Source organism: Equus quagga, chromosome 5, assembly GCF_021613505.1.
Source record: "Equus quagga isolate Etosha38 chromosome 5, UCLA_HA_Equagga_1.0, whole genome shotgun sequence".
Taxonomy (NCBI): Eukaryota; Metazoa; Chordata; class Mammalia; order Perissodactyla; family Equidae; genus Equus; species Equus quagga.
The window spans coordinates 112769866-112794990 of record NC_060271.1 but is presented as its reverse complement, the minus strand read 5'-3'; the positions used below and the strand labels follow the sequence as shown (position 1 = coordinate 112794990).

General features: G+C 36.9%; 1 protein-coding gene across 4 annotated transcripts in view; it reads left to right on the top strand.

Annotated features, from left to right (window-relative positions):
- The window catches only part of SPAST (spastin), a 78665-nt gene that overhangs the window by 34973 nt on the left and 18567 nt on the right, over positions 1–25125 (top strand). For all 4 annotated transcript variants that reach the window (XM_046662962.1, XM_046662960.1, XM_046662961.1 and 1 more), the window contains 8 exons: positions 6824–6898; positions 7917–7988; positions 9319–9394; positions 9621–9712; positions 9860–9939; positions 12124–12166; positions 13132–13211; positions 14452–14522. In XM_046662962.1, coding sequence (XP_046518918.1) covers positions 6824–6898; positions 7917–7988; positions 9319–9394; positions 9621–9712; positions 9860–9939; positions 12124–12166; positions 13132–13211; positions 14452–14522 — 589 coding nt within the window. The remainder of the gene's footprint in view (positions 1–6823; positions 6899–7916; positions 7989–9318; positions 9395–9620; positions 9713–9859; positions 9940–12123; positions 12167–13131; positions 13212–14451; positions 14523–25125) is intronic.

Here is a 25125-nt window from a genome sequence, read left to right as displayed (position 1 = left end):
GACCGTGCTAGAAGTCAGCTTTTGCTTTACCCCATACCTTTAGAGAACACATTTTTCCACTTTTCACTTTAGAACTTTATTATTTTTGAGTAATAATCCTATAAAACTAATTCTTTATTTTTTTAATTTATTATCTATTAACTTGATGAACCCTTAGCTCCATTATACCACACATTCCCTACCCCATACTCCCAGTATAGTTATATCACAGCTGTAAGTTAAATCAATATTCAGTGCTTATCAATATTATTCACTACCAAGTCAAGTAGAGTACTATGTTATTTTTTTCTTGTATAGCTTCCCCCCCCGCAGAGTAGATACTTGTGTGTGTGTTGGGGGCGGGGGGGGGGGGTTATTTGCTTAGTTTTCAACTTAGCAAATGATAATTTTTCCTCCACCATTTCAGTCCAATTTTCCACATGGTCAAACCAATCCAAAAATCTGTTTAGCTCATTTCTTTTTTCTTAGAACCCCTTTTCTAGAATTGCCTTCCTCTATTCCATTCAAGACCAGTTGCTCTCTATGCCAGTTTTAAAGCCATTTTGTAATCTCTCTTCACCATCATCATGGGACTTTCCTTTGTCTTTCTACTATGTTGGATCTCTTGGGTGTTTTTGGATTCTGTATTTTCTACTTTCACAGTTTATTTTCTCATTTTGATATCATCCATCCTCCAGTAAGTTCCTGAAAAAGGGTCATGTGAGGCAATTTTTTGAGATTTCACATATCTCAAAATATATATATTTTACCATCTTCCCCTGTTGATAATTTGATTGGATGTCAACATTTAGGTTGGAAATTATTTTCCCTTAGCATTTTAAAATCATCATCTGTTGTATTCTATCTTCCAGTGTTGCTTTGTATTAGTTACAAAGGATCAAGAATCAGAAAAGCGATGGACTTATTTTTATTTCTCAAAGTTTTGGGGATCTTCTCTTTATCCTTGCTGTTCTGATATTTTATGATTTACTTGATGCATTTTCTTTTTCTCATTTTTTTTCTTAGTGGGTGCCTTTTTGAATATCCTCCAGTTCTGAAAAAGGTTCTAGAATTCTTTGTTTCCCATTACTATCTTTGTTTCATGTTTCTAAAAAAATTTTAAGATAGTTATTAAACCCTACTGAATTGGTCTTCTAAATTTTTTCTTTTCTCTTTGGTCTTCGTTTCTTTGTCCTTTGTTGTGCTTGCTGGGAGATTTCATCAAATTTATTTTCCAACTATTTCCCTGAAATTTCGGATAATATATCTTAGCTTCTGAGAACTCTTCCTAGTCCTTTGATCCTTTTCTTTGCTTCCTATTCTTGTTTCATAGATGCAGTCTCTTCCTTTATGTTTCTAAGAGTATTAATTATAGCTTCCGTGAAGTCTTTTTTACTACATTCTTTGTTTCTTCTTTTTTTTCTTTTAACTCTTTTTTTTTTTAAAGGTTGGCACCTGAGCTAACTAACAACTGTTGCCAATCTTCTTTTTTTTTTTCTTTCTGCTTTTTCTCCCCAAATCACCCCAGTATATAGTTGTATATTTTAGTTGTGGATCCTTCTAGTTGTAGTACATGGGACGCCACCTCAATGTGGCCTGATAAGTGGTGCCATGTCCGCGTCCAGGATCCGAACTAGAGAAACCCTGGGCCGCCATAGCAGAGTGCGTGAACTAAACCACTCGGCCACAGAGCCCGCCCCACTTTTAACTCTTTTATATTGGAAGCTTCTCTCAAATATCTGATTATCGTGGTTTTCCATTCATGCTAGAGATAAACAATAAAAATGTTGATTAGCAACTCTATACAGATATGTAGAGCTTGTTGACTAGTAGGAACTTGATGATCATGGAATGATCAAGCAGTAAGTCTGCTGTTTATTTGGTTTCTCCAAATGACTGTAGCTGTAGCTCTTTGTTTTAGGGGTTATTCAGATTCTTTAGAAAAGAATTTTCTGGTCACTGTTTTAGAGAATATAATCTTGACTATTGGTGTTCTAGAAGAGGGGTGGGAGAAATGACCTAGTTTTCTATCAGATCAAACCAATGACGTTACTGTTTTGATAGGTCAAAAATAGTTGAATACCTTTGTTTACAGATGATGTGATTGTCAGTGTAAAAAAAAAAGCCCAAAAATTAAAAATAAAATCCCCCAGAACTAATAAGTGATTGTAGCAGAGTTGCAGGATACAAAGTTAATATACAAAAGTTACTTGCTTCCTTAAATACCAGCAATGAACAATTGGAATTTTTTTTCTTCTCCCCAAAGCCCCCCAGTACATAGTTGTATATTCTAGTTGTATTTCCTTGTTGTTCTGCTGTGTAGGACGCCGCCTTAGCATGGCTTGATGAGTGGTCGTCGGTCCGTGCCCAGGATCTGAACCAGTGAAACCCTGGGTCACTGAAGCGGAGCACACAAACTTAACCACTTAGCCACAGAGCCAGCCCCAACAATTGGAATTTGAAATTAAAAACACAATACCATTTACATTAACACCAAAAAATACTTAGGTATAAATCTAACAAAATATATCATACAACATCTACATAAGGAAAACTATAAAACTGATGAAAGAAATCAAAGATCTAGGTAAATGGAGAGACACTCCACATAAATGGGTAGGAAGACTCAATATTATCAAAGTATAGAGATTTAACACAATCTCAGGCAAGACTCCACTCAGTTATCTTGTGGATATTGACAGATTGATTCTAAAGTTTATATGGAGAGACAAAAGACTCAGATGAGCCAAGGAAGGAGAAGAACAAAGTAGGAGAGCTGTCACTACCTTCATTCAAGGCCTACTATAAAGCTACAGTGATCCTGCAGCATTATTCACAATAGGCCAGACATGCAGACATCTTAAGTGTTCATTGATAGATAGATGAATAGATAAATATAATGGAAGATTATTTAGTCATAAAAAGGAAGGAAATCCTTCCATTTGCAACAATATGGGTGGACCTTGAGAGCATTATGCTAAGTGAAATAAGTCAGAGAAACAAATACTGTATGGGCAAATCTTCCTTATATGTGGAATCTAAAAGCATGGAACTTATAGAAACAGAATAGAATGATGATTGCCAAGGGCTGAGGGGTGGGGGAAATGAGATGTTGGTCAAAGGGTACAAACTTTCAGTTTTAAGTTGAGTAAGGTCTGGGGATCTAATGTATAGAATGGTGACTATAGTTAACAATACTGTATTGTAACATACTGTATTGTATATTGCTATGAGAGTAGAGCTTTAATGTTCTCACCATAACAACAACAAAATGGTGATTGTGTGAGGTGAAGCATGTGTTAACTAACCTTATTGTGGTAGACATTTTGTAATATACGTGTGTGTCAGTCATCACATTGTACACCTTCAACTTACATAATGTTATGTCAATTATATCTCTCAATAAAGCTAGAAAAATATTTAAAAATGAAGAAGTGCTACAATAATCAGGACAGTGTGTCATTGGCGACAGCATCATAAAAGACAAATAGATCAATAGAACAGAATAGAGAGCCCAGTAACAGACCCATGCAAATGTAGTCAACTGATCTTTGACAAAGGAGCAAAGGCAATTTGGTGGAGAAAGGATAGCCTTTTCCACAAATGGTGCTGGAACAACTGGATATCCACATGCAAAAAACTGTAACTAGGGCCAGCCCTGGTGCTTAGTGGTTAAGTTCAGTGTGCTCTGCTTCAGCAGCCTGGGTTGGGTTTCTGGGTGTGGACCTACACCACTCATCATTGTGGCAGTGGCTCACATACAAAATAGAGGAAGATTGGCTACAGATGTTAGCTCAGGGCAAATCTTCCTCAGCAAAAAAGAAAAAAGAAAAAAAGAATCTAGACACATACTTCACACTTTTCATAAAAATTAATTCAAAGTTGGTCACAGGCCTAAGTATAAAAGGCAAACTAAACTGTAAAACTCCAGAAGATAACATAGGAGAAAGTCTAGGCGATCTTTGGTTTGACAAGAACTTATTGGTGATCCTTGAAATAAAAAAATTAGTAAGTTGAAGTTCATTAAAATTAAAAACTTCTCTCTAAAAGACGTTGTTAAAAGAATGAAAAGACAAGCCACAGACTGGGACAAAATTTTTGTAAAACATATAATAAAGGACTGGTATCTAAAATATACAAAGAACTCTTAAAACTCGACAAGAGGAAAACAAACAACCCAACTAAAACATGGGTAAAAGATCTGAACAGACACTTTACCAAAGAAGAGATACAGATGTCAAACAGGCATATGAAGAAATGCTCAATATCGTTCATCATTAGGGAATTGCGAGCTAAACAACAGTATGATATCACTACATACTTATTAGGATGGCTAAAATTCAAAACACTGACAGCAGCAAATGCTGATGAGGATGTAAAGCAGCAGGAACTCTCATTCACTGCTGGTTGGGAAGGCAAAATGGTACAGCCACTTTGGAAGACATTTTGACACACTCTTACAAAACTAAACATACTCTTAACCATGCTATCCAGCAATCATGCTCCTTAATATTTATCCAGGTGAATCAAAAACTTAATATCCACACAAAAACCTGCACATGAATGTTTATAGCTGCTTTATTTGTAATTGCCAAAACTTGAAAGCAGCCAAGATGTCCTTCAATAGGTGGTAAATGGATAAACAAACTGTGGTATATCCGTGTAATGAAATACTATTTAGCACTAAAAAGAAATGAGCTATCAAGCTGTGAAAATACATAGAAGAACCTTAAGTGCACATTGCTAAATCAAAGAAGCTAATCTAAAAAGGCTGAAACAGGGCAGCCTCAGTGGCCTAGTGGTTAAGTTCAGTGCGCTCCGCTTCAGTGGCCTGGGGTTCCGTTTATAGGTGGGGACCTACACTGCTCATCTGTCAGTGGCCATGCTGTGGTGGCAGCTCGGATACAAATAAAAAAAAGAGAGGAAGATTGGCAGCGGATGTTAGCTCAAGGTGAATCTTCCTCAAGAAAAGTAAATAAAAAGGCTAATACTGTACAATTCCAACTATATGGCATTCTGGAATGGCAAAACTATGGAGACAGTAAAAAGATCAATGGTTGCTAGGGATGCATGGGAAGGGAGGAAGGGATGAATAGATGGAGCACAGGGGATTTTTTAGGGCAGTGAGACTATTCTGTATGGTACTTTAATGGTAGATGCATGACACAAATAGTGAACCTTAATGTAAACTGTAGACTTTAATAATAATGTATCCATTTGGTTCATTGGTTGTAGTAAATGTACCATACTAATGCAAGATGTTAATAATAGGGGAAATTGGGGAGGTGAGGAGTTATATGGGAACTCTCTGTACTTTCCATTCAATTTTCTATAGACCTAAAACCACTCAAAACAGTAAAATATTTTTTTAAAAGTTGAATATCAGCCACTTTATATGATTCAGCTTAAAAGTACATAGACTTTCACTATTAAGTAAGTCTTATCATTCTGGTGCTTCTCCCTTGCCTCCTGCCATGCCTGGTGTCCCTGAGTCTGGAGCCTCTGGTTTAATTTCTCTAGAGAATAAAATGTCTGCCTCTTTTGGTTGTGGAAGAGGAGTACTTGCCTGAGTGCTCTTGGTGGGGGCAGGAACATGGGTTTAGTTGTTCCTCTTCAGTAATCCCCCCTTGTCCATGGAAGATATGTTCCAAGACCCCCGAAACTGCAGATAGTGCGGAACCCTATATATACTATGTTTTTTAAATACATACATACCTATGATAAAGTTTAATTTGTAAACTAGGCACAGTAAAAGATTAAGAACAATGATAATAAAATAGAATAATTATAACAATATACTGTAATAAAAGTTACCATAGATCTTAGCAACCTCAGCATATGATTTTTTTCTTTTCCCTATCTAGTCAAGAACTTTCACCTTTTCACTTAAATGAATCACTTTACAGTTTCTCTTTGGCATATCCGAATTGCCACCATCACTACTTTTGCACTTTGGGGCCATTATTAAGTAAAATAGGGATTTCTTGAACACAACTACTGCGATAATGGGGCAGTTGATCTGATAACCGAGAGGACTACTAAGTGACTGTTAGGCAGGTAGCGTGTACAGTGTGGATACACTGGACAAAGGGATGATTCACGTCCCGAGTGGACGGTTCGAGATTTCATCACGCTACTCACAACAGTGTGCAATTCAAAACTTATGAATTGTTTATTTCTGGAATTTTCCGTTTAGTATTTTTGGACCCCAGTTGATCGTGGGCAACTGAAACCGTGGAATGTGAAACCACAGATAAGCAGGGGACTACTGTGCACGCTTTCAGTCAAGTCCTCTTTTTCTGGCTGCGTACCTTACTGCTGCTTTCTCTGGTACCTGATGCTCCAGTTCCTGAGCTTTTCCAGGGTTTTTTCCCTCACACCACCTTACTCCTAGTATCTGGGTGTCCCTTCACAAGCAGGCACTTAGGTTTTAGCTCCCTCAGCTCTGCTAAGTAGTTTACCACACTTTATCAGTTCTCCATCTACAAAAATTTATTGTATCCTCTGTTGTCTCCTTTCTTAGTCTTTATGGTTTGAAGATTTACTCTTTTTTGTTCATTTACTATTATTTTGGTGAGATTTCTAAAGTAAGTAGAGAGGCATACCTGTGTTCAATATGTCTTAGTTAACCAGTCTGCTTTCATTTTGATCCATGAGGATTTTGTCTTCTATTTTTAATAGTTATGTTAATTTTATTATGCGTTCTCTTTAGAGCTCTGAGCAGCTCTGTTTGGGAGGATGCTACTGAAAAATGGTGCTTTTTAGGTGACAAATAATGCTTAAAATGTCTGGAAAAAGTTGTCTTCAGAATCATAATTGTGAACTAAAGTATATATTTTTTAAGTTGTTCACAGGGCTTAGAGCTCCTGCCAGAGGTTTGTTACTCTTTGGTCCACCTGGAAATGGGAAAACAATGCTGGTAAGAATTCTTTTTAAATTTGAATGTTCTATTGAGATATTAGAGATAATAATATGGAAAAAAGAAACTTTATATGGTCCCTGAGTCTATTATTTATGATTTGCTTTTTGCTATATTTCTCTAAAGTTTTTAACTACTTTTCAGTGATGAAGTAGATGGAAAACCATATATGTTATCCTCAATGGTATGATTTGGGCTGGTTAAATTTGACAGTGTAATTTTCATTATTTTCCTAAGTTAAATACTAAAATTTTTACCTTTGAAGAGGTATCTTCCTAACCTTTGATTTTTTACTATCTTAGCAGCCTTATTTAAATAATCAGTATGAAACAAATTTTTTTCAATATTCTTTTGCCAGAAGTTTTTTTTAAAGATTGGCGCCTGAGCTAACAACTGTTGCCGATCTTCTTCTTCTTTTTTTTAATTTTATTTTTCTCCCCAAAGCCCCCCAGTACATAGTTGTATATTCTAGTTGTGAGTACCTCTGGTTGTGGCATGTGGGACGCTGCCTCAGCATGGCCTCGTGAGCAGTGCCATGTCTGAGCCCAGGATCTGAACCACCAAAACCCTGGGCTGCCAAAGCAGAGTGCGCAAACTTAACCACATGCCCAAGGGGCCAGCCCTGCCAGAAGTTTTTACGAGGTTCTGGATACCTCTTTCCCCTGCACAGCTGTTCTAGAGGGAAAAAGTAAAGAGGGCAAGAGGCTAACTGTTTTCCTTAGCTGCTTATCTTTCTCTAACCCGTTATCTTTCTACAAGTGGAAGAGAATAACCCTCTTCTGTTTTTTTAACCTCTCTCTATCCATTCTCTCTTAGAAAAAAGGAGAGTGGAAGGAAGCACAACTCTTCTAGAACTTTTCCTCTTTGCTGAGAAGGAACACATTGGTTGCCACATACTAGGAATTGTGTCATATATTAACATTTTTAGAAAGTCTTTTCTAGTACTTAAAATGATCAAATGTGGTTTATAAAGCAAGACATTGAACTAATATAATATTTGCCCTTGTGATTTTTAAAGGCTAAAGCAGTAGCTGCAGAATCTAATGCAACCTTCTTTAATATAAGTGCTGCAAGTTTAACTTCAAAATATGTGAGTGTTCTTTTTCCAGTAATGTCATATTTTATGGTTACTGTCTGAATATTACTGTGTTAAGTATAAATGGTAATAACATTATACAAAAATGTTTTTCTGTGAGTTTTATATCTATTTAGACATGATGAATATCACTCTTCAAAGCAGAAAGTTATGTGTATTTGTTAGGCTCTTTAAAAACTAGAATTCTGCTGTTGAAGACCATTAGTTTGCTGGGGCTGTGTAACAAAGCACCAGAAACTGACTGGCTTAAAGAGCAGAAATTTGTTGTCTCACAGTTTGGGAGGCTGAAAGTCCAAGATCAATTTTGTGAAGTTGTTAAAAGTAACATATGATACCCCTTTGCCTAGTCACATTTTGCTTCCTATATGAAATGTTATAAGTAAAATTGTTATTAGAGTAGGTTTACCCACATTTTGTTCACATAATATAATGGAAAATACTGTCTTGGAAGTTAAGAGATAGGGATTCCAACCTAACTTTTACATGCTGAGCTGGCCTTGAAAAGTATCTCCTTTAGGCCTTACTTCATCTATAAAGTGTTGATGTCGTAAGAGGTCATCTCTTGTGGTTCCTTTCAGCTCTGGGAATATTTGTTTTGATGATTCTAAATCTGAGGTTATTCTTTTCTTTTTAATGAAATTTTCAATAAAAAGAATAGATGTGACCTAGAGGACAGAAGACTTTTTACAGTAGATTACCCCAAACCTCCTAAACCTTTTATTAGATGCTTTGGAGCATAGAAGGATTTTAGTATAGTGTCTCAGACTCTGGGAATATCTCAGGGGGTGTTCATAGACCTCTAGGCTACCTATAAAAATTTTAATATTGATTGACAGTGATATTGTGAGAATGAGATTTCAAGGTGTTCTTAATAGAGCAAGTTTTGTTTAGGAGAGCACTTTCCAACTTATCTGCTTCTATAAATATACCCTGCAACCTAGGGATTAAGGAATATGTGCTGTGTCTCTTTCTCTCCCGTAGTCTTCCCTCTTTTCATTAGTTATAGCCCTGACTAGTAGCTAATCTAGTCTCAAGTCTTAGGAATGCAGGGTGAAGCAAAACAGAGATATATTTTAGTTTTTAAAGTACTTACCAGACTATATTAAATAATAAATATAGTCTGTTTTCTAAAGTTATAAGATATGCTCACTTCGGTAGTACATACACTAAAATGATAAGGGACAATTCAATAACCTTCCCCTGCCAATTCCTTAAACCAAGTCTTTGCTTGTTGCAAAGAAAGGAAATTCCTGGGTTCTAGATTTTACAAGATAGAATAATGTTGCATTTTATGTGTATAACAATGTATAATGACTTGTTTTAGGTGGGAGAAGGAGAGAAATTAGTGAGAGCTCTTTTTGCTGTGGCTCGAGAACTTCAACCTTCTATAATTTTTATAGGTAAGAACATGTGTTGCAACTAAGTTAACGGAACGTTTAAGAAATTTCCCTCTCCAAATATGAGAGGTATGTTAGGAAATATCATTCAGAAGGAAAGAATTTTAAAGAAGCACAGAGTTAGAGAGTAGGACCCACTATATTAATAACTTAAGTAGTAAATTAGACTAATCTCAGATAACTCACATAGCTTGGCTTTTAATTAGTCTTATCCTTGTATTTCCTCTAGATGAAGTTGATAGCCTTTTGTGTGAAAGAAGAGAAGGAGAACATGATGCTAGTAGACGTCTAAAAACTGAATTTCTAATAGAATTTGATGGTGTAAGTGTTATGATATTTTTAATGTGGTAGAATTTTAGTGTATATGTTTTCCTGTTAAATGACTCAAATTAGAAATACAGATATCTTTATTGTTTTTCTTTGTTATTACTTTATCTAAAAGTATTGAAAAAATTTTTTGGCTTATAGGTACAGTCTGCTGGAGATGACAGAGTACTTGTAATGGGTGCAACTAACAGGCCGCAAGAGCTTGATGAGGCTGTTCTCAGGTAGGGCGACTTACGTAGAAACACACACATTTATTACAGATACATTTACTCGTGTTCATCTCAATATTTCTTTTTTCCTTCACTCTCAGTTCAAAGACTAAATTCATTATTTTCCTTCCTATATCCATCCTCTGGCCTCTTGTTCTCAACTAATGATTTTGAGGACAAGGCCAGCATGATATCAGGATAACCAGTCTTCACTTTATGCAAACGGCAAATTGCTTATTTCTTCTGGGTTGGATTAAATTATCTTCAAACTCCAAAATTGATTTTTACCCTCTTTTACTGGGCTCCATGAGAAGCTGATACAAGCAGGATTCATGGGAACGTGTTCTCTGTTCCTGTGTGTTTGAACAAATTTGTTCTCTTCCTCCTAGGAGGACAGTTTGACTCAGCATAAAATTCTTGGGCCTTGCTTTCTTTTCCTGAGGAATTTATAACATTGCTTCATTGTTTCTAAGATTGGATGTTACAGTGTCAAAGCCTGAAGCCAGTCTGCTTTTATACACATTTATGAATTAACTTGATTTTTTTTTCTTTACTGGATACAATTTTCAACCATTGAAATCTAGTTTTTTGAAAAATATGTTGATTGAACCGTGTTTATTTTTCCTTGAATTTGATGTTTGTTTGATAGTTTGGAACCTCCATTGTTTTGGGAAATTTATTTTGAATATGATCTTTGATTTTTTTTTCCTAATTTTTCTGCTGTTTCTTCCGTATACAATCTACATATTATGTGGCATCTTTTTTTCTTTCATATCTGTAAAATTTTCTTTCTAATCCTTTTTAACTCTTAGGTCTTTTTTGCTTTGTTTTGTCTGTTTTCCCAAGTTTGTTGTTGTTACTAACTGGGTTAGTTTCTAATCTCCTTTCTGCTGTTACTTTTGTAACCTTTGTGGTGGTATTCTTTTTCTTTTTCATTGCTTTCCTGATCTCACAATCCCATTTTTCATCTTCTTCAATTGTCTGATTTCCTTGAGCCTTCATATCTCATTGCCTTGAGCCTTTATATCTGATCGAGCTCTTGTTTCATAGAAGACTCTTTTTTCATTAAATTATTTTATTTCATGGAAAGATAATATGGTCACAATTTTAATTTGCCCTATGGCAAAATCTTCTTGTGCATGTTCTTCATTTTATTTTATATTATTGTATTCTTTTCCCTCTTTTTAATCATCTGTGTGCTTTTGTCTGTTTTGCTTATTATTTTTATTTGAATAAGGGGAGTTTTCTTGGAAAACTTAGTTTTAGAGGGATATTGTACGAGAAGAGCTGGAAAAGTGAGATACTGAGCATGTATCTTGAGTTGTCCTTTGAATGTCCTGGACTGGACTAACAGGCAATGTTCCTGACTCACAATAAAGCCCTACCTGATAAACAAGGGTATTGTGTGTAAGTAAGAGATGGGGTTGATTTAGTCTTCTTAAACTAAAAAGGATTAGTCACTACAAGACAGCTTGTCATCTTGCTAGACTGACTGATGTCTTCTTACAAAGATGATGTGTCTTTGAGTTTGTTGTTCAGCCTCTTCTTCCTTGCCATTTCCTCTCTACTCTCTAGGGTTCGCATGATCTACAGAGCCAGTCCTCACATGCTTGTTTAAATATGGGGAGCTTGGTTTTATTACCCCTCAGAGTGTGCTCTCTTGGTTTCCTTTGGAAAACTCTGTACTCTGACTGCGGTATCTAGAATTTGCATTGGTAGATCCTGTGTGTATCCTCCTTTGTCAGTGTAATTTCACTACCCCAGGAACCCCTTCTTCATACATTTTAGTTTCATAAATGTTACCTAGTTTCTTGATGGTGGAGTTTATTTTTCTGTTTGTTATCCTTGTTTGTTTTAGTTATTTTCAGTTTTAAGAAGACAGTTGAGATCTCTTTATTTCACTTCTTATACCAGATATTTTGTTTTGTTTTAAAATGTTATTGCTGTTAAAAACATACACATACATAAATGGTTAATTTAATTCTGACTATATTGAATTAAGGATTTTTGAATATTAACTAGAGAGTTTTAAAGGAGTAACTCTGAAAATAACTTTTCACATTGATGACGACTAAAATACGTCCAAATGCCTTGAGCATTATACTTAAAGCTTTTTTCTTGTCATTTGCTACTTGAACTGAGTTACCTTTAAATTCAAAACTGTATTTCTGAAATTGCTTAAATCCTTTTTTTTAGGCGTTTCATCAAACGGGTATATGTATCTTTGCCAAATGAGGAGGTATGTATTGTATGATTGAATTTTTTTTTAGGCAGAAACAAGAACTACTATCTTGACAATATTGAGTCTTCCAATCCGTGGTGCAGGCACGTTGGAAAACAGTTTGGCAATTTCTTAAAAAGATAGAAACATAGACTTACTGTAAGACACAACAATTCCATTCCTAAGAATCTACCCAAGAAAAATGAAAACTTGTCTATACAAAGTCATGTACAAGAATTTTTATAGCAGCATTATAAATAATAGCCAAGAACTGCAAACAATCTAAAATGTTCATCATTTGGTGAATGGATAAACAAATATGGTATATCCATTTAATGGAATACTACTTAGCAAAAAAAGGAATGAGATACTTATGCTGTAATATGGAAAAATCTCAAAAACGTTATACTAAATGAAAGACCCCAGATGCAAAGATAACATATCGTATGAGTCTATTTATATAAAATGTCCAGAAAAGACAAATTTCTAGAAACATAAAGCAGATTGTGGTTTGCTAAGAGTAGGGGTGGGAGTGGAGATTAACTGCAGACAGGCATGAATGAATTTTTTGGGGTGGTAGAAATGTTCTAAAACTGGATTATGATAATGGTTGCACAACTCTAAATTTATTAAAATCCACTGAGTTTATATACTTACAGTGGGTGAGATTCATGTTATATGAATTGATACATTTATAAAACTGTTTTTAAAAAATGATAGTTGTCTAGCTCAGGCCGTTAACATCCTTGGTAATAACTGCTGTTTCCTTAGTGCTTTATTTGAATTATCTTTAATTCTCTCAGGAACTCTCAAAAAGTGGTAGTTTTAACTCCATTTAACAGACATGAGTGAGGCTCTAAGAAGTAGAGTGATTTGTGTAAGATCATTCAGCTTGTAAATGAGAGTCAGGATTTGAACCTGGTTCCTGGATATTTTGTTAAGCTAATTCTTAGGAGTGATAATTCTTTATTATTTCTTTTCAGACACGACTACTTTTACTTAAAAATCTGTTAGGTAAACAAGGAAGCCCATTGACCCAAAAAGAACTAGCACAACTTGCTAGGTGAGTGATTGGTTCTGTCTTAGAGCCTTTTTTTCTTTTCGAAGAGTTCTTTTTCTGTTTTATTTAAAGTAAGCTCAAGTATGAAATGCATAATTCATTTATCAGAGAATTTCTTGTTGTCTCCTTTTCCACTTCCTTTACCTTCTTTCTTATCTCTTATTCTTGTATATAGTACCTAAATTTCAGTTTCTAGATCCTCTGCAAGACATGACATAAGTGTTTAATGATGGTACTATATTCTTTTTATGAATTTATTAAAATTCATGGTATTAAAGTAATTTTAAAAATTTAAAACGTATCTGCCCACATCAACATAGATACTTTCATATAAAATTGTTCTTCTGCATTACACATAATTTTTTTAACTTTTGTCTTTTCAACTTTTTTAATGAGCATTGTACTTAAGTAGAAACTAAATATGGGAGATGCGCTTGTGAATTTTAGTCACTGAAAACTCTCATAATTAAAAATATTCAGCAAGTATGTAAATAGCTAGTAATTTTAGTAAAATCTCTGAGTTCCCATATATCTATGAAAAAAGAATAAATTCAATACTTGGAAATATTGTGGTTCTTTTCTGTTATTCCAGTAAAGAGTTCAGCTAATAATGTTTCATCTCTGTAGTTATTTAACATAGTACATGATAAGTAAGTGCTTTGTTTTTCCTGTTTTATTTTCCTCTTCCCCTTTGCCCCCCTAGTTCTTAGTTCCCTTTGATAAGCTCTTGGCTGCCCAGGATTCTCCACTGTGGCATCCCATTCAGGTGTGCCTCTTTTTGCCAGTGTCTTCTACCCCAGACCCTTCCTTCACCCTGTCTGTCCTGCGATTTAAGGGAATCTACCTTGACTGGCCCTCATTCCAACAAGGCAGTGATCTTTGTCAAGATAAAGAATTGTTAACTTATGGAGAAGTAATTATGGTTGTATATCAGTTGGCCAGCAATGGTTTATAGATGTTACCCTTCCGGGGACATTTTTGCAATTTAAGGGAGCCTCTGGAGCTACAGTATTCTGTAATATAAAGGAATGGTCCTAATGATGAAAATTTGAGACATTATAAGGAGCCAGCAGTAGACTGTGTGGTTTGTTCTTAGTAAGTAGGCCTTTCTGCGCCCTTAAAATCAAGTCACATCGCTGTTTGCTTCATGACAGAGGCAAACCAGGTTTTATTTCTTATTACATAGAGATTTTAAGTCTGCAAAGATGAAAATAATTTGTTCTCTTTTCCTTTCCATTCTCAGAATGACAGATGGGTACTCAGGAAGTGATCTAACAGCTTTGGCAAAAGATGCAGCATTGGGTCCTATCCGAGGTAGGTGTGTAAGAGCTGGAAGCATTTAGAACTATTTATTAGACCACTTTAGAAGTTTAAGTCCCTATTGAGAGAGCTTTTTTTATTAGTGGGAAAGCTATATCACTGAAAAACTTGGTACAAAGTGGTTTCTAGATTTAGGGTCAGCAAACTTTTCTGTAAAGGGCCTGGTAATAAATAGTTTAGGCTCATGGGCCAGAAAAGCTCTCTGTTGCAAATTCTTCTTTTTTACAAAAAAAAAAAAATTTGAAACCATTCTTAGCTCATAGACCATACAAAGACAGTCCATGGATCATTAGACCATGACCCCTGTTCTAGACAACAGGTTTCACTTCTTTATCTATATTAGATAACCAGCAGAAAACTGAAAGAAAAAGGAAACTTTTTTTTTAATTGAGGTCATAATAGTTTATAACATTGTGAAATTTTAGTTGTATATTATTATTTTCAGTCACCATATAAATGTGCCCCTTCACTCCTTGTACCTAGCCCCACTGGTAACCACTAAACTGTTCTCTTTGTTCACAGATGAGTGAAATCATACTGTTTGTCTTTGTCTGGCTTATTTCACTTATCCATGTTGTTGTGGATGGGATGATTTTGTCTTTTTTATGGCTGAGTAGTATTCCATTGTGTATGTACACCACATCATCTTTATCCAGTCATCAGTTGGTGGGCACTTGGGTTGCGTCCACATCTTGGCTATTGTGGATATTACTGCAGTGAACAAAGGGGTGCATAAGTCTATATGAATTGTTGATTTCATGTTCTTTGGATAGATACTCAGTAGTGGGATAGCTGGGTCATATAGTATTTCTATTTTTAGTTTTTTGAGAAATCTGAATACTGTTTTCCACAGTGGCTTCACCACTTTGCATTCCCACCAGCAGTGTATGAGGATTCCCTTTTCTTCACAACCTCTCCAACATTTGTTATTTTTTGTCTTGGTGATTATTGCCATTTTAACGGGTGTAAGGTGATATCTTAGTATAGGCTTGATTTGCATTTCCCTGATGATTAGTGATGTTGAACATCTTTTCATATGTCTGTTGGCCATCTGTGTATCTTCTTTGGAAAAATGTCTATTCATATCCTCCACCCATTTTTTGATGGGATTTTTTTTTTTTACTGTTCAGTCGTGTGAGTTCTTTATGTATTAGGAAGATTAACTGCTTGTCGGATATATGATTTGCAAATATTTTCTCCCAGTTGGTACCTTGTCTCTTCCTTTTGATCCATGTTTCCTTTGCCTTCCAGAGCTCTTTCGTATGATGAAGTCCCACTTGTTTATTTTTTCTTTTGTTTCCCTTGTCCGAGTAGACATGATATTCGAAAAGATCCTTCTAAGACCCATGTCAGAGTGTACTGCCTGTATTTTCTTTTGGGAGTTTTATGGTTTCAGGTCTTACCTTCAAGTCTTTGATCCACTTTGAGTTTATTTTTGTGTGTGGTAAAAGATGATGGTCTGCTTTCATTCTTTTGCATGTGGCTATCCAGTTTTCCCAAAACCATTTATTGAAGAGACTTTCCTTTCTCTATCGTATGTTCTTAGCTCCTTTGTTGAAGATTAGCTGTCCGTAGATAAATGGTTTTATTTCTGGGCTTTCCATTCTGTTCCAAGGATCTGTCCGCCTGTTTTTATACCAGTACCATGCTGTTTACATTACTATGGCTTTGTAGTATATTTTGAAGTCAGGGATTGTGATGCCTTCAGCTTTGCTCTTTTTTCTCAGGATTACTTTAGTTATTCAGGGTCTTTTGTTGCCCCATATGAATTTTAGGATTCTTTTTTCTATTTCTGTGAAGAATGTCATTGGGATTCTGATTAGAATTGCATTGAATCCGTAGATTGCTTTAGGTAGTATGGACATTTTAACTATGTTTATTCTTCCAATCCACGTCCATGGAATATATTTCCATTTCTTTTTGTCATCATTCATTTCTTTCAATAATGTTTTATAGTTTTCATTGTATAGGTCTTTCACTTCCCTGGTCAAATTTATTCCTAGATATTTTATTATTTTTGTTGAGGTTGTAAATGGGATTGTATTCCTTTTTTTTTTTTTTTATTCTGATTCTTCTCCCCAAAGCCCCCCCAGTACATAGTTGTGTATTCTAGTTGTAGGTCCTTTTGGTTGTGGCACGTGAGACGCCGCCTTAGCATGCCTTGATGAGTGGTGCCATGTCCGCGCCCAGGATCTGAACCTGTGGAACCCTGGGCTGCCGAAGTCACCCACAGGGCTGGCCCCTGGGATTGTATTCTTGAGTTCTCTTTCTGTTAGTTCATTGTTAGAGTATGCAACTGGTTTTTGTAAGTTGATTTTGTATCCTGCAACTTTGCTGTAGTTGATTATTTCTAGTAATTTTCTGATGGATTCTTTAGGTTTTTCTATGTATAAAATCAAGTTGTCTGCAGACAGTGAGTTTCAGTAATTCATTGCCTATTTGGATTCCTTTGCTTTCTTTTTATTGCCTAATTGCTCTGTCCAAAACTTCTAGGACTACCTTGAGTAAGAGTGGCAAGAGTGGTTACCATAGTCTTCTTCCTGTTCTCAGAGGGATGGCTATCACTTTTTCCCTATTGAGTATGACATTGGCTGTTTGTCATATATGGCCTTTATTATTTTGAGGTACTTTCTTTCCATACCCATTTTATTGGGAGTTTTTATCATAAATAGATGTTGGATCTTGTCAAATGCTTTCTCTGCATCTATTGAGATGATAATGTGGTTTTTATTCCTCATTTTGTTAATATGGTGTATCACATTGATATGCCATCCCCGTGTCCCTGGTATAAATCCCACTTGATCATGGTGTATGATTTTTTTATGTATTGCTCTGTTCGGTTTGCCAATATTTTGTTGAGTATTTTTGCATGTGTGTTCATCAGTGATATTGGCCTATAATTTTCCTTCTTTGTGTTATCCTTGTTTGGCTTTGGTATCAGGGTGATTTTGGCCTTGTAGAATGTGTTAGGAAGTATTTTGTCTTCCTCAATTTTTTAGAATAGTTTGAGGATAGGTATTTAATCTTCTTTGAATGTTTGGTAGAATTCTCCAGAGAATCCCTCTGGTCCTGAACTTTTGTTTTTTGGGATGTTTTTAATTACTGTTTCAATCTCTTTACATTTGATTGGTCTATTCAGATTCTGTTTCTTCTTGATTCAGTTTTGGGAGGTTGTATGAGTCTAAGAATTTATCCATTTCTTCTACATTGTCCAATTTTTTTGACGTACAGTTTTTCATCATATTCTCTTATAATCCTTTTTATTTCTGTGGAATCCATTGTAATTTCTCCCTTCCTTTCTAATTTTATTTATTTGAGCCTTCTCTCTCTTTTCCTTAGTGAGTCTGGCTAAGCATTTAGTTTTGTTTATCTTCTCAAAGAACCAGCTGTTTGTTTCATTGATCCTTTCTACTGTTTTTTTGTTTTATTAAGATTATGATAGTTTACAACCTTGTGAAATTTCAGTTGTACATTATTGTTAGTCATGTTGTAGGTACACCACTTCACCCTTTGTGCCCTCCCCCCACCTCCCTTTTCCCCTGGTAACCACCAATCAATTCTCTTTGTCTATATGTTAACTTCCACCTATGACTGGAGTCATACAGAGTTCATCTTTCTCTGTCTGGCTTATTTCACTTAACATAATACCCTCAGGGTCCATCCATGTTGTTGTGAATGGGACAATTTTGTCTTTTTTATGGCTGAGTAATATTCCATTGTATATATATATACCATATCTTATTTATCCGATCATCAGTTCCTGGGCACTTAGGTTGGTTCCACGTCTTGGCTATTGTAAATAATGCTGTGATGAACATAAGGGTGCATGAGACTCTTGGAATTGCTGATTTTGGGTTCTTAGGCTAGATACCCAGTAGTGGGATGCCTGGGTCATAAGGTATTTCTATTTTTAACTTTTTGAGAAATCTCCATGCCATTTTCCATAGTGGCTGCACCCGTTTACATTCCCACCACCAGTGTATGAGGGTTCCTTTTTCTCCACAACCTGTCCAACATTTGTCAGTCTTGGTTTTGGATGTTTTTGCCATTCTAACAGGTGTAAGGTGATAAGTTAGTGTAGTTTTGATTTGCATTTCCCTGATGATTAGTGATGATGAGCATCTTTTCATGTCTCTATTGGCCATCTGTATATCTTGTTTGGAGAAATGTCTGTTCATGTCCCCTGCCCATTTTTTGATCGGGGGGTTTGATTTTTTGTTGTTGAGCTGTGTGAGTTCTTTATATATTATGGAGATTAACCCTTTGTTGGATAAATAACTTGTAAATATTTTTTCCCAATTAGTGGGCTGTTTTTTGGTTTCAATCCTGTTTTCCCTTGCCTTGAAGAAGCTCTTTAGTCTGATGAAGTCCCATTTGTTTATTCTTTCTATTGTTTCCCTCGTCTGAGGAGTTATAGTGTCCGAAAAGATTCTTTTGAAACTGGTGTCAAAGAGTGTACTGCCTATATTCTCTTCTAGAAGACTTATTGTTTCAGGCCTAATCTTTAGGTCTTTGATCCATTTTGAGTTTATTTTTGTGAATGGTGAAAAAGAATGGTCAATTTTCATTCTTTTACATGTGGCTGTCCAGTTTTCCCAGCACCATTTGTTGAAGAGACTTTTTTTTCTCCATTGTATGCCCTCAGCTCCTTTGTCAAAGATAAGCTGTCCATAGATGTGTGGTTTTATTTCAGGGCTTTCAATTCTGTTCCATTGATCTGTGCACCTGTTTTTGTACCAGTACCATGCTGTTTTGATTACTGTAGCTTTGTAGTATGTTTTGAAGTCAGGGATTGTGATGCCTCCAGGTTTGTTCTTCTTTCTCAGGATTGCTTTAGAAATTCGGGGTCTTTTGTTGCCCCATTTGAATTTTAGAATTCTTTGTTCAATTTCTGTAAAGAATGTCATTGGGATTCTGATTGGGATTGCATTGAATCTGTAGATTGCTTTAGGTAGTGTGGACATTTTAACTATGTTAATTCTTCCAATGCATGTGCATGGAATGTCTTTCCATCTCTGTATGTCGTCATGAATTTCTTTCAAGAAAGTCTTGTAGTTTTCATTGTATAGATCTTTCACTTTCTTGGTTAAATTTATCCCAAGGTATTTTATTCTTTTTGTTGCTACCGTGAATGTGATTGAGTTCCTGTGATCTTTTTCTCTTAGTTCATTGTTAGCATACAGAAATGCTACTGATTTATGTATGTTGATTTTATACCCTGCAACTTTGTTGTAGCTGTTGATTGTTTCTAATAGTTTTCCAATGGATTCTTTGGGGTTTTCTATATATAAGATCATGTCGTCTGCAAACAGCGAGAGTTTGACTTCTTCGTTGCCTATTTGGATTCCTTTTATTTCTTTTTCCTGCCGAATTGCTCTGGCCAACACCTCCAGTCCTACGTTGAATAGGAGTGGTGAAAGTGGGCACACTTCTATTGTTCTTGTTCTCAGAGGGATGGCTTTCAGTTTTTTGTCCATTGAGTTTGATGTTGGCTGTGGGTTTGTCATATATGGCCTTTATTATGTTGAGGTACTTTCCTGCTATACCCATTTTATTGAGGGTTTTTATCATAAATGGTTGTTGGTTCTTGTTGAATGCTTTCTCTGCATCTATTGAAATGATCATGTGTTTTTTGTTTCTCATTTTGTTAATGTAGTGTATCACGTTGATTGACTTGCGGATGTTGAACCATGCCTGCGTCCCTGGTATAAATCCTGCTTGATCATGGTGTATAATCTTTTTGATGTATTGCTGTGTTCGGTTTGCCAGAATTTTGTTAAGGATTTTTGCATCTATGTTCATCAGTGATATTGGCCTGTACTTTTCCTTCTTTGTGCTGTCCATGTCAGGTTTGGGGATCCAAGTGATGTTGGCTTCCTAGAATGTGTTATGGAGTATTCCATCTTCCTCAATTTTCTGGAATAGTTTGAGAAGGATAGGTATTAAATCTTCTTTGAATGTTTGGTAGAATTCTCCAGAGAAGCCGTCTCGTCCTGGACTTTTATTTTTGGGCAGGTTTTTGATTACTGTTTCTATTTCTTTACTTGTGATTGGTGTATTCAGATTCTCTATTTCTTCCTGATTCAGTTTGGAGAGGTTGTAAGAGTCTAGGAATTTATCCATTTCTTCTGGGTTGTTCAATTTGTTGGCATATAGTTTTTCATAGTATTCTCTTATGATCCCTTGCATTTCTTTGGTATCCGTTGTGATTTCTCCTCTCTCATTTCTAATTTTATTTATTTGAGACTTCTCTCTTTTCTTTTTAGTGAGTGTGGCTAAGGGTTTGTTGATTTTGTTACTTTTTTCGAAGAACCAACTCTTTGTTTCATTGGTCCTTTCTACTGTCTTTTTTGTTTCACTATCATTTATGTCTGCTCTAATTTTTATTATTTCCCTCCTTCTACTGACTTTGGGCTTTGTTCTTCTTTTTCTAATTCTGTTAGGTGTCATTTGAGGTTGCTTATGTGAGATTTTTCTTGTTTATTGAGGTGAGACTGTATTGCAATGAATTTCCCTCTTACGACTACTTTTGCTGCATCCCAAATGAGTTGGTATGGAGTGTTTTCATTTTCATTTGTCTCCCGATAATATTTGATTTCTTCAGTAATCCATTGTTTATTCAGTAGCATGTTGTTTAGTCTCTACATTTTTGCCCCTTTTCCAGCTTATTCTTATAGTTGATTTCTAGTTTCGTAGCGTTATGATCAGAAAAGATGCTCGATATTATTTCAACCCTCTTGTATTTATTGATGCTTGCTTTGTTTCCCAAGATATGGTCTATCCTTGAGAACGTTCCATGCGCACTTGAGAAGAATGTGTAACCTGCTGTTTTTGGATGAAGTGTTCTGTATATATCTATTAAGTCCATCTGGTCTAATTTTTCATTTAATTCTATAATTTCCATGTTGATTTTCTGTCTGGATGATCTATCCATTGGTGTTAATGGGGTGTTGAGGTCCCCTACTATTATTGTTTTGTTGTTGATGTCTCCTTTTAGTTCTGTTAAGAGTTGCTCTACACATTTTGGTGCTCCTGTGTTGGGTGCGTATATATTTATAAGTGTTATGTCATCTTGGTGGAGTGTCCCTTTTATCATTATATACTACCCCTCTTTGTCTTTCTTTATCTGTTTTGCTTTGAAGTCTGCTTTGTCTGACATAAGTATGGCGACACCTGCTTTCTTTTGTTCATTATTAGCTTGGAGTATTGTTTTCCATCCCTTCACTCTGAGTCTGTGTTTGTATTTGGGGCTGAGGTGTGTTTCCTGGAGGCAGCATATTGTTGGGTCTTGTTCTTTGATCCATCCTGTCACTCTGTGTCTTTTGATTGGAGAGTTTAATCCATTTACATTTAGAGTGATTATTGAAATGTGGGGGCCTACCGCTGCCATTTTATCACTTGTTTTCTGCTTCTCTTGCATTTCCTTTGTTTCTTGTCCCATGATTTTTGGATTACTAATTGAGATAGGTAAATTTCTGTATTGGCTTTCTTCTTATTTGTAATTTGTGTGTTTATTCTTGTTATTTGTTTGGTGGCTACCAGGTGGTTTGTATAAAACATCTCATAGATGAGATAGTCCATTTTCTGATAGCCTCTTATTTCCTTGAATTAAAATGTTCCATCGCCTTTCTCTTCCCCTTCTAGGTTGTTATTGTTACATTTTTTCCCCCCTTCTTTCTTGTGTTGTGAGTTTGTGGTTAAAATGACAGAGTTATATTTATTCTTGGTTTTTCCCTTCCTTTTATCTTTAATGTTTTATTTAACTTTTGCTAACCTGTTCTGATGGAGAGCTCCTACTTTCTGTTATTGTCCTTCTCCTTTGCTCTGGGTTTTGTAACCCCTTTCCTTTTTTTGATTTTTCAGGTATGAGGGTCTTCCTGAGCATTGCTTAAAGAGGATCTGTTGTGGCAATGAACTCCCTTAACTTTTGTTTGTCTGGGAAATTTTTTATTTCTCCATCGTATTTGAAGGATATTTTTGCTAGGTAGAGTATTCTTGGCTGCAGGTGTTTGTCCTTCAGAGTTTTGAATATATCGTTCCACTCTCTCCTAGCCTGTAAGGTATCTGCTGAGAAATCTGCTGATAGCCTTGTGGGGGTTCCTTTGTAGGTTATTTTCTTCTGCTTGACTGCCCTTAATATTTTCTCTTTGTCGTTGACTTTTGCTAGCTTCACTACTACATGCCTTGGGGTTGGTCTTCTTACATTGATAAAGTTTGGAGATCTATTGGCTTCTGTCACATGAAGTTCCATCTGTCTCCCCAGGTTTGGAAAGTTCTCAGCCATTATTCCTTTGAACAGGCTTTCTGCTCCTTTCTCCTTCTCTTTTCCCTCTGGCATGCCTATAATCCTTGTGTTGCATCTCCTAATTAAGTTGGATAATTCTCAGAGAGTTTCTTCATTTCTTTTTAGTCTTAGTTCTCTCTCCTCTTCTGCCTGCAGCATTTCTATATTGCTAATTCTGTCCTCCATATTATCGACCCTACTGTTTAGAGAGTCCAGATTTTTCTTAATCTCCTCCATTGTGTTCTTCATCTCCAGTATTTCTGATTGGTTCTTCTTTATAGTATCAAGCTCTTTTGTGACATAGCTCCTGAACTCGTTGAGTTGTCTATCTGTATTCTCTTTTAACTCGTTGAGTGTTTTTAATAATGGCTGTTTTGAATTCATTGTCATTTAGGTTATAGATTTCATTGTCTTCGGGATTGTTTTTTGGGTACTTGTCATTTTCCTTCTGTTCTGGAGATTTAATATATTTTTCATACTGCTTAATGGCGTGGATTTGTGCCTCTGCATAGAGATAGAGCTTAGTTACTGCTTCCACTTGTTTCTACTGGTGTGTGGGGGGGGAGCAGCTGTTTAGACTGCACTGACCAGGAACCCTGTCAGCTGTTCCTAACTGGACCTGGGCCCCTCCTTGTAGTCACAGTGGTCTTGTGGGGTCACTCGTCAGCTGTGGGGGCAATCGCAAGGGGGCTTCAGGGTTCTGGTGCCTATATTATTGCAGACCACCTAGACGTGCTCCCTCCTTGGGGTCTGCAGCAGTGTTATGGGCTTTCCCAGCGGCCAGGAGCAGGATCACCTATATTCGCAGCTCTGTCACTGTCAGACCCCACAAAACCTCACTTGTCCACTATAGGTCACAGCAGATCTATGGGTATCTTCTGCAGTCTGTGGTTAGCTCACGTAGCTATGCTACTTTTGCCCCAGGGCTTTCCAGCCTTGTGATTGCCAGACTGGGCCTCTCCACTAGTGCTGTGCAGAGGCTTTTGCTGAGGCTGCTGTGGGACTGTACCCCCCAGGGCTGCAGAGCTTGGCCGCTGGAGCTCCACCCAGCCCCTGACCACACCCACAGGATCTCTGAGTGCCTCTTGCCCTCTCTGGGACACAGCCGGAGTCCATGAGCCCAGTGTTGGCTGGCGGGCTGCTGCCTCTTTGGGAGCCTCCCCGAGTTCTTGATGCTGGGCAGGGCCTCTCTGCTAATGGCGAGTAGAGGCTTTTCTTGCTGCTGTTGCGGGACCCTGGAGGTTCCCCCGGGCCACGGCGCCGGGCCACTGGAACTCCACCCCACCCCAATCCACTCCCACGGGATCTCCGGGAGCCCCTTGCCCTGTCTGGGGGACAGCCAGAGTCTGTGAGTCCAGCAGCAGCTGACGGGCTGCTGCCCTGCCCGAGAGCCTCCTCCTCGGAAGCCTCCCGGCGTTCTGAATGCTGCATGGGGCCTCTCCGCTAATGGCAAGTAGAGGCTTTCCCTGCCGCCAGTGTGGGACCCTGGAGTTTCCCCCTGGGCTTAGGTGTAATTGTGGGGGTCTTAGGTAGGGCTGTAGTCACCTGTTTCCATCATCGCTCTGCTGGTGTGCACACACTCCTGCCCTTGGTGCATGGAGATATTATGGGGGAATCCACTGAGAGAAAGCCGCTTGCAGGTACTAGGCTGTCCAGGGGTCGGGGGTCGGAGAGTTTTCACCTATCTCCACCTCCTCCCAGGGGGAACTCCGTCCGCTTTCTGATGTATAGCAGCACGGGTCTCTCAGGTGTCCTGAGATGCTATATGGATATCCTTTGTTAACCGATGAATGTCCAATTAGTTGTAGATTTGAAGGGGGAGAGACAAAGAAGACTACTCATGCCGTCATCTTGGTGACGTCTCCTCCTTTCTACTGTTTTTTTGTTGCAATTACATTTATTTCTGCTCTAATTATTTCCCTCCTTCTGCTGACTTTGGGCTTTGTTTGTTCTTTTTTTGATTCTGTTAGGTGTAGTTTAAGATTGCTTATTTGAGATTTTTCTTGTTTGTTCAGATGAGCCTGTATTGCTATGAATTTCCCTCTTAGGATGCCTTTGCTGTATCCCTTATGAGTTGGTATGGTGTATTTTCATTTTCTTTTGTCTCCAAATATTTTTTGATTTCTCCTTTAGTTTCTTCAGTGATCCTTTCATTGTTCAGTAGCACATTGTTTAGTCTCCACATATTTGTCACTTTCCCAGCTTTTTTCTTGTAGTTGATTTCCAGTTTCAGAGCATTATGGTTGGAAAAGATGCTGGATGTGATTTCAGTCTTCTTGAATTTATTGAGGCGTGCCTTGTTTTGCAAGATAT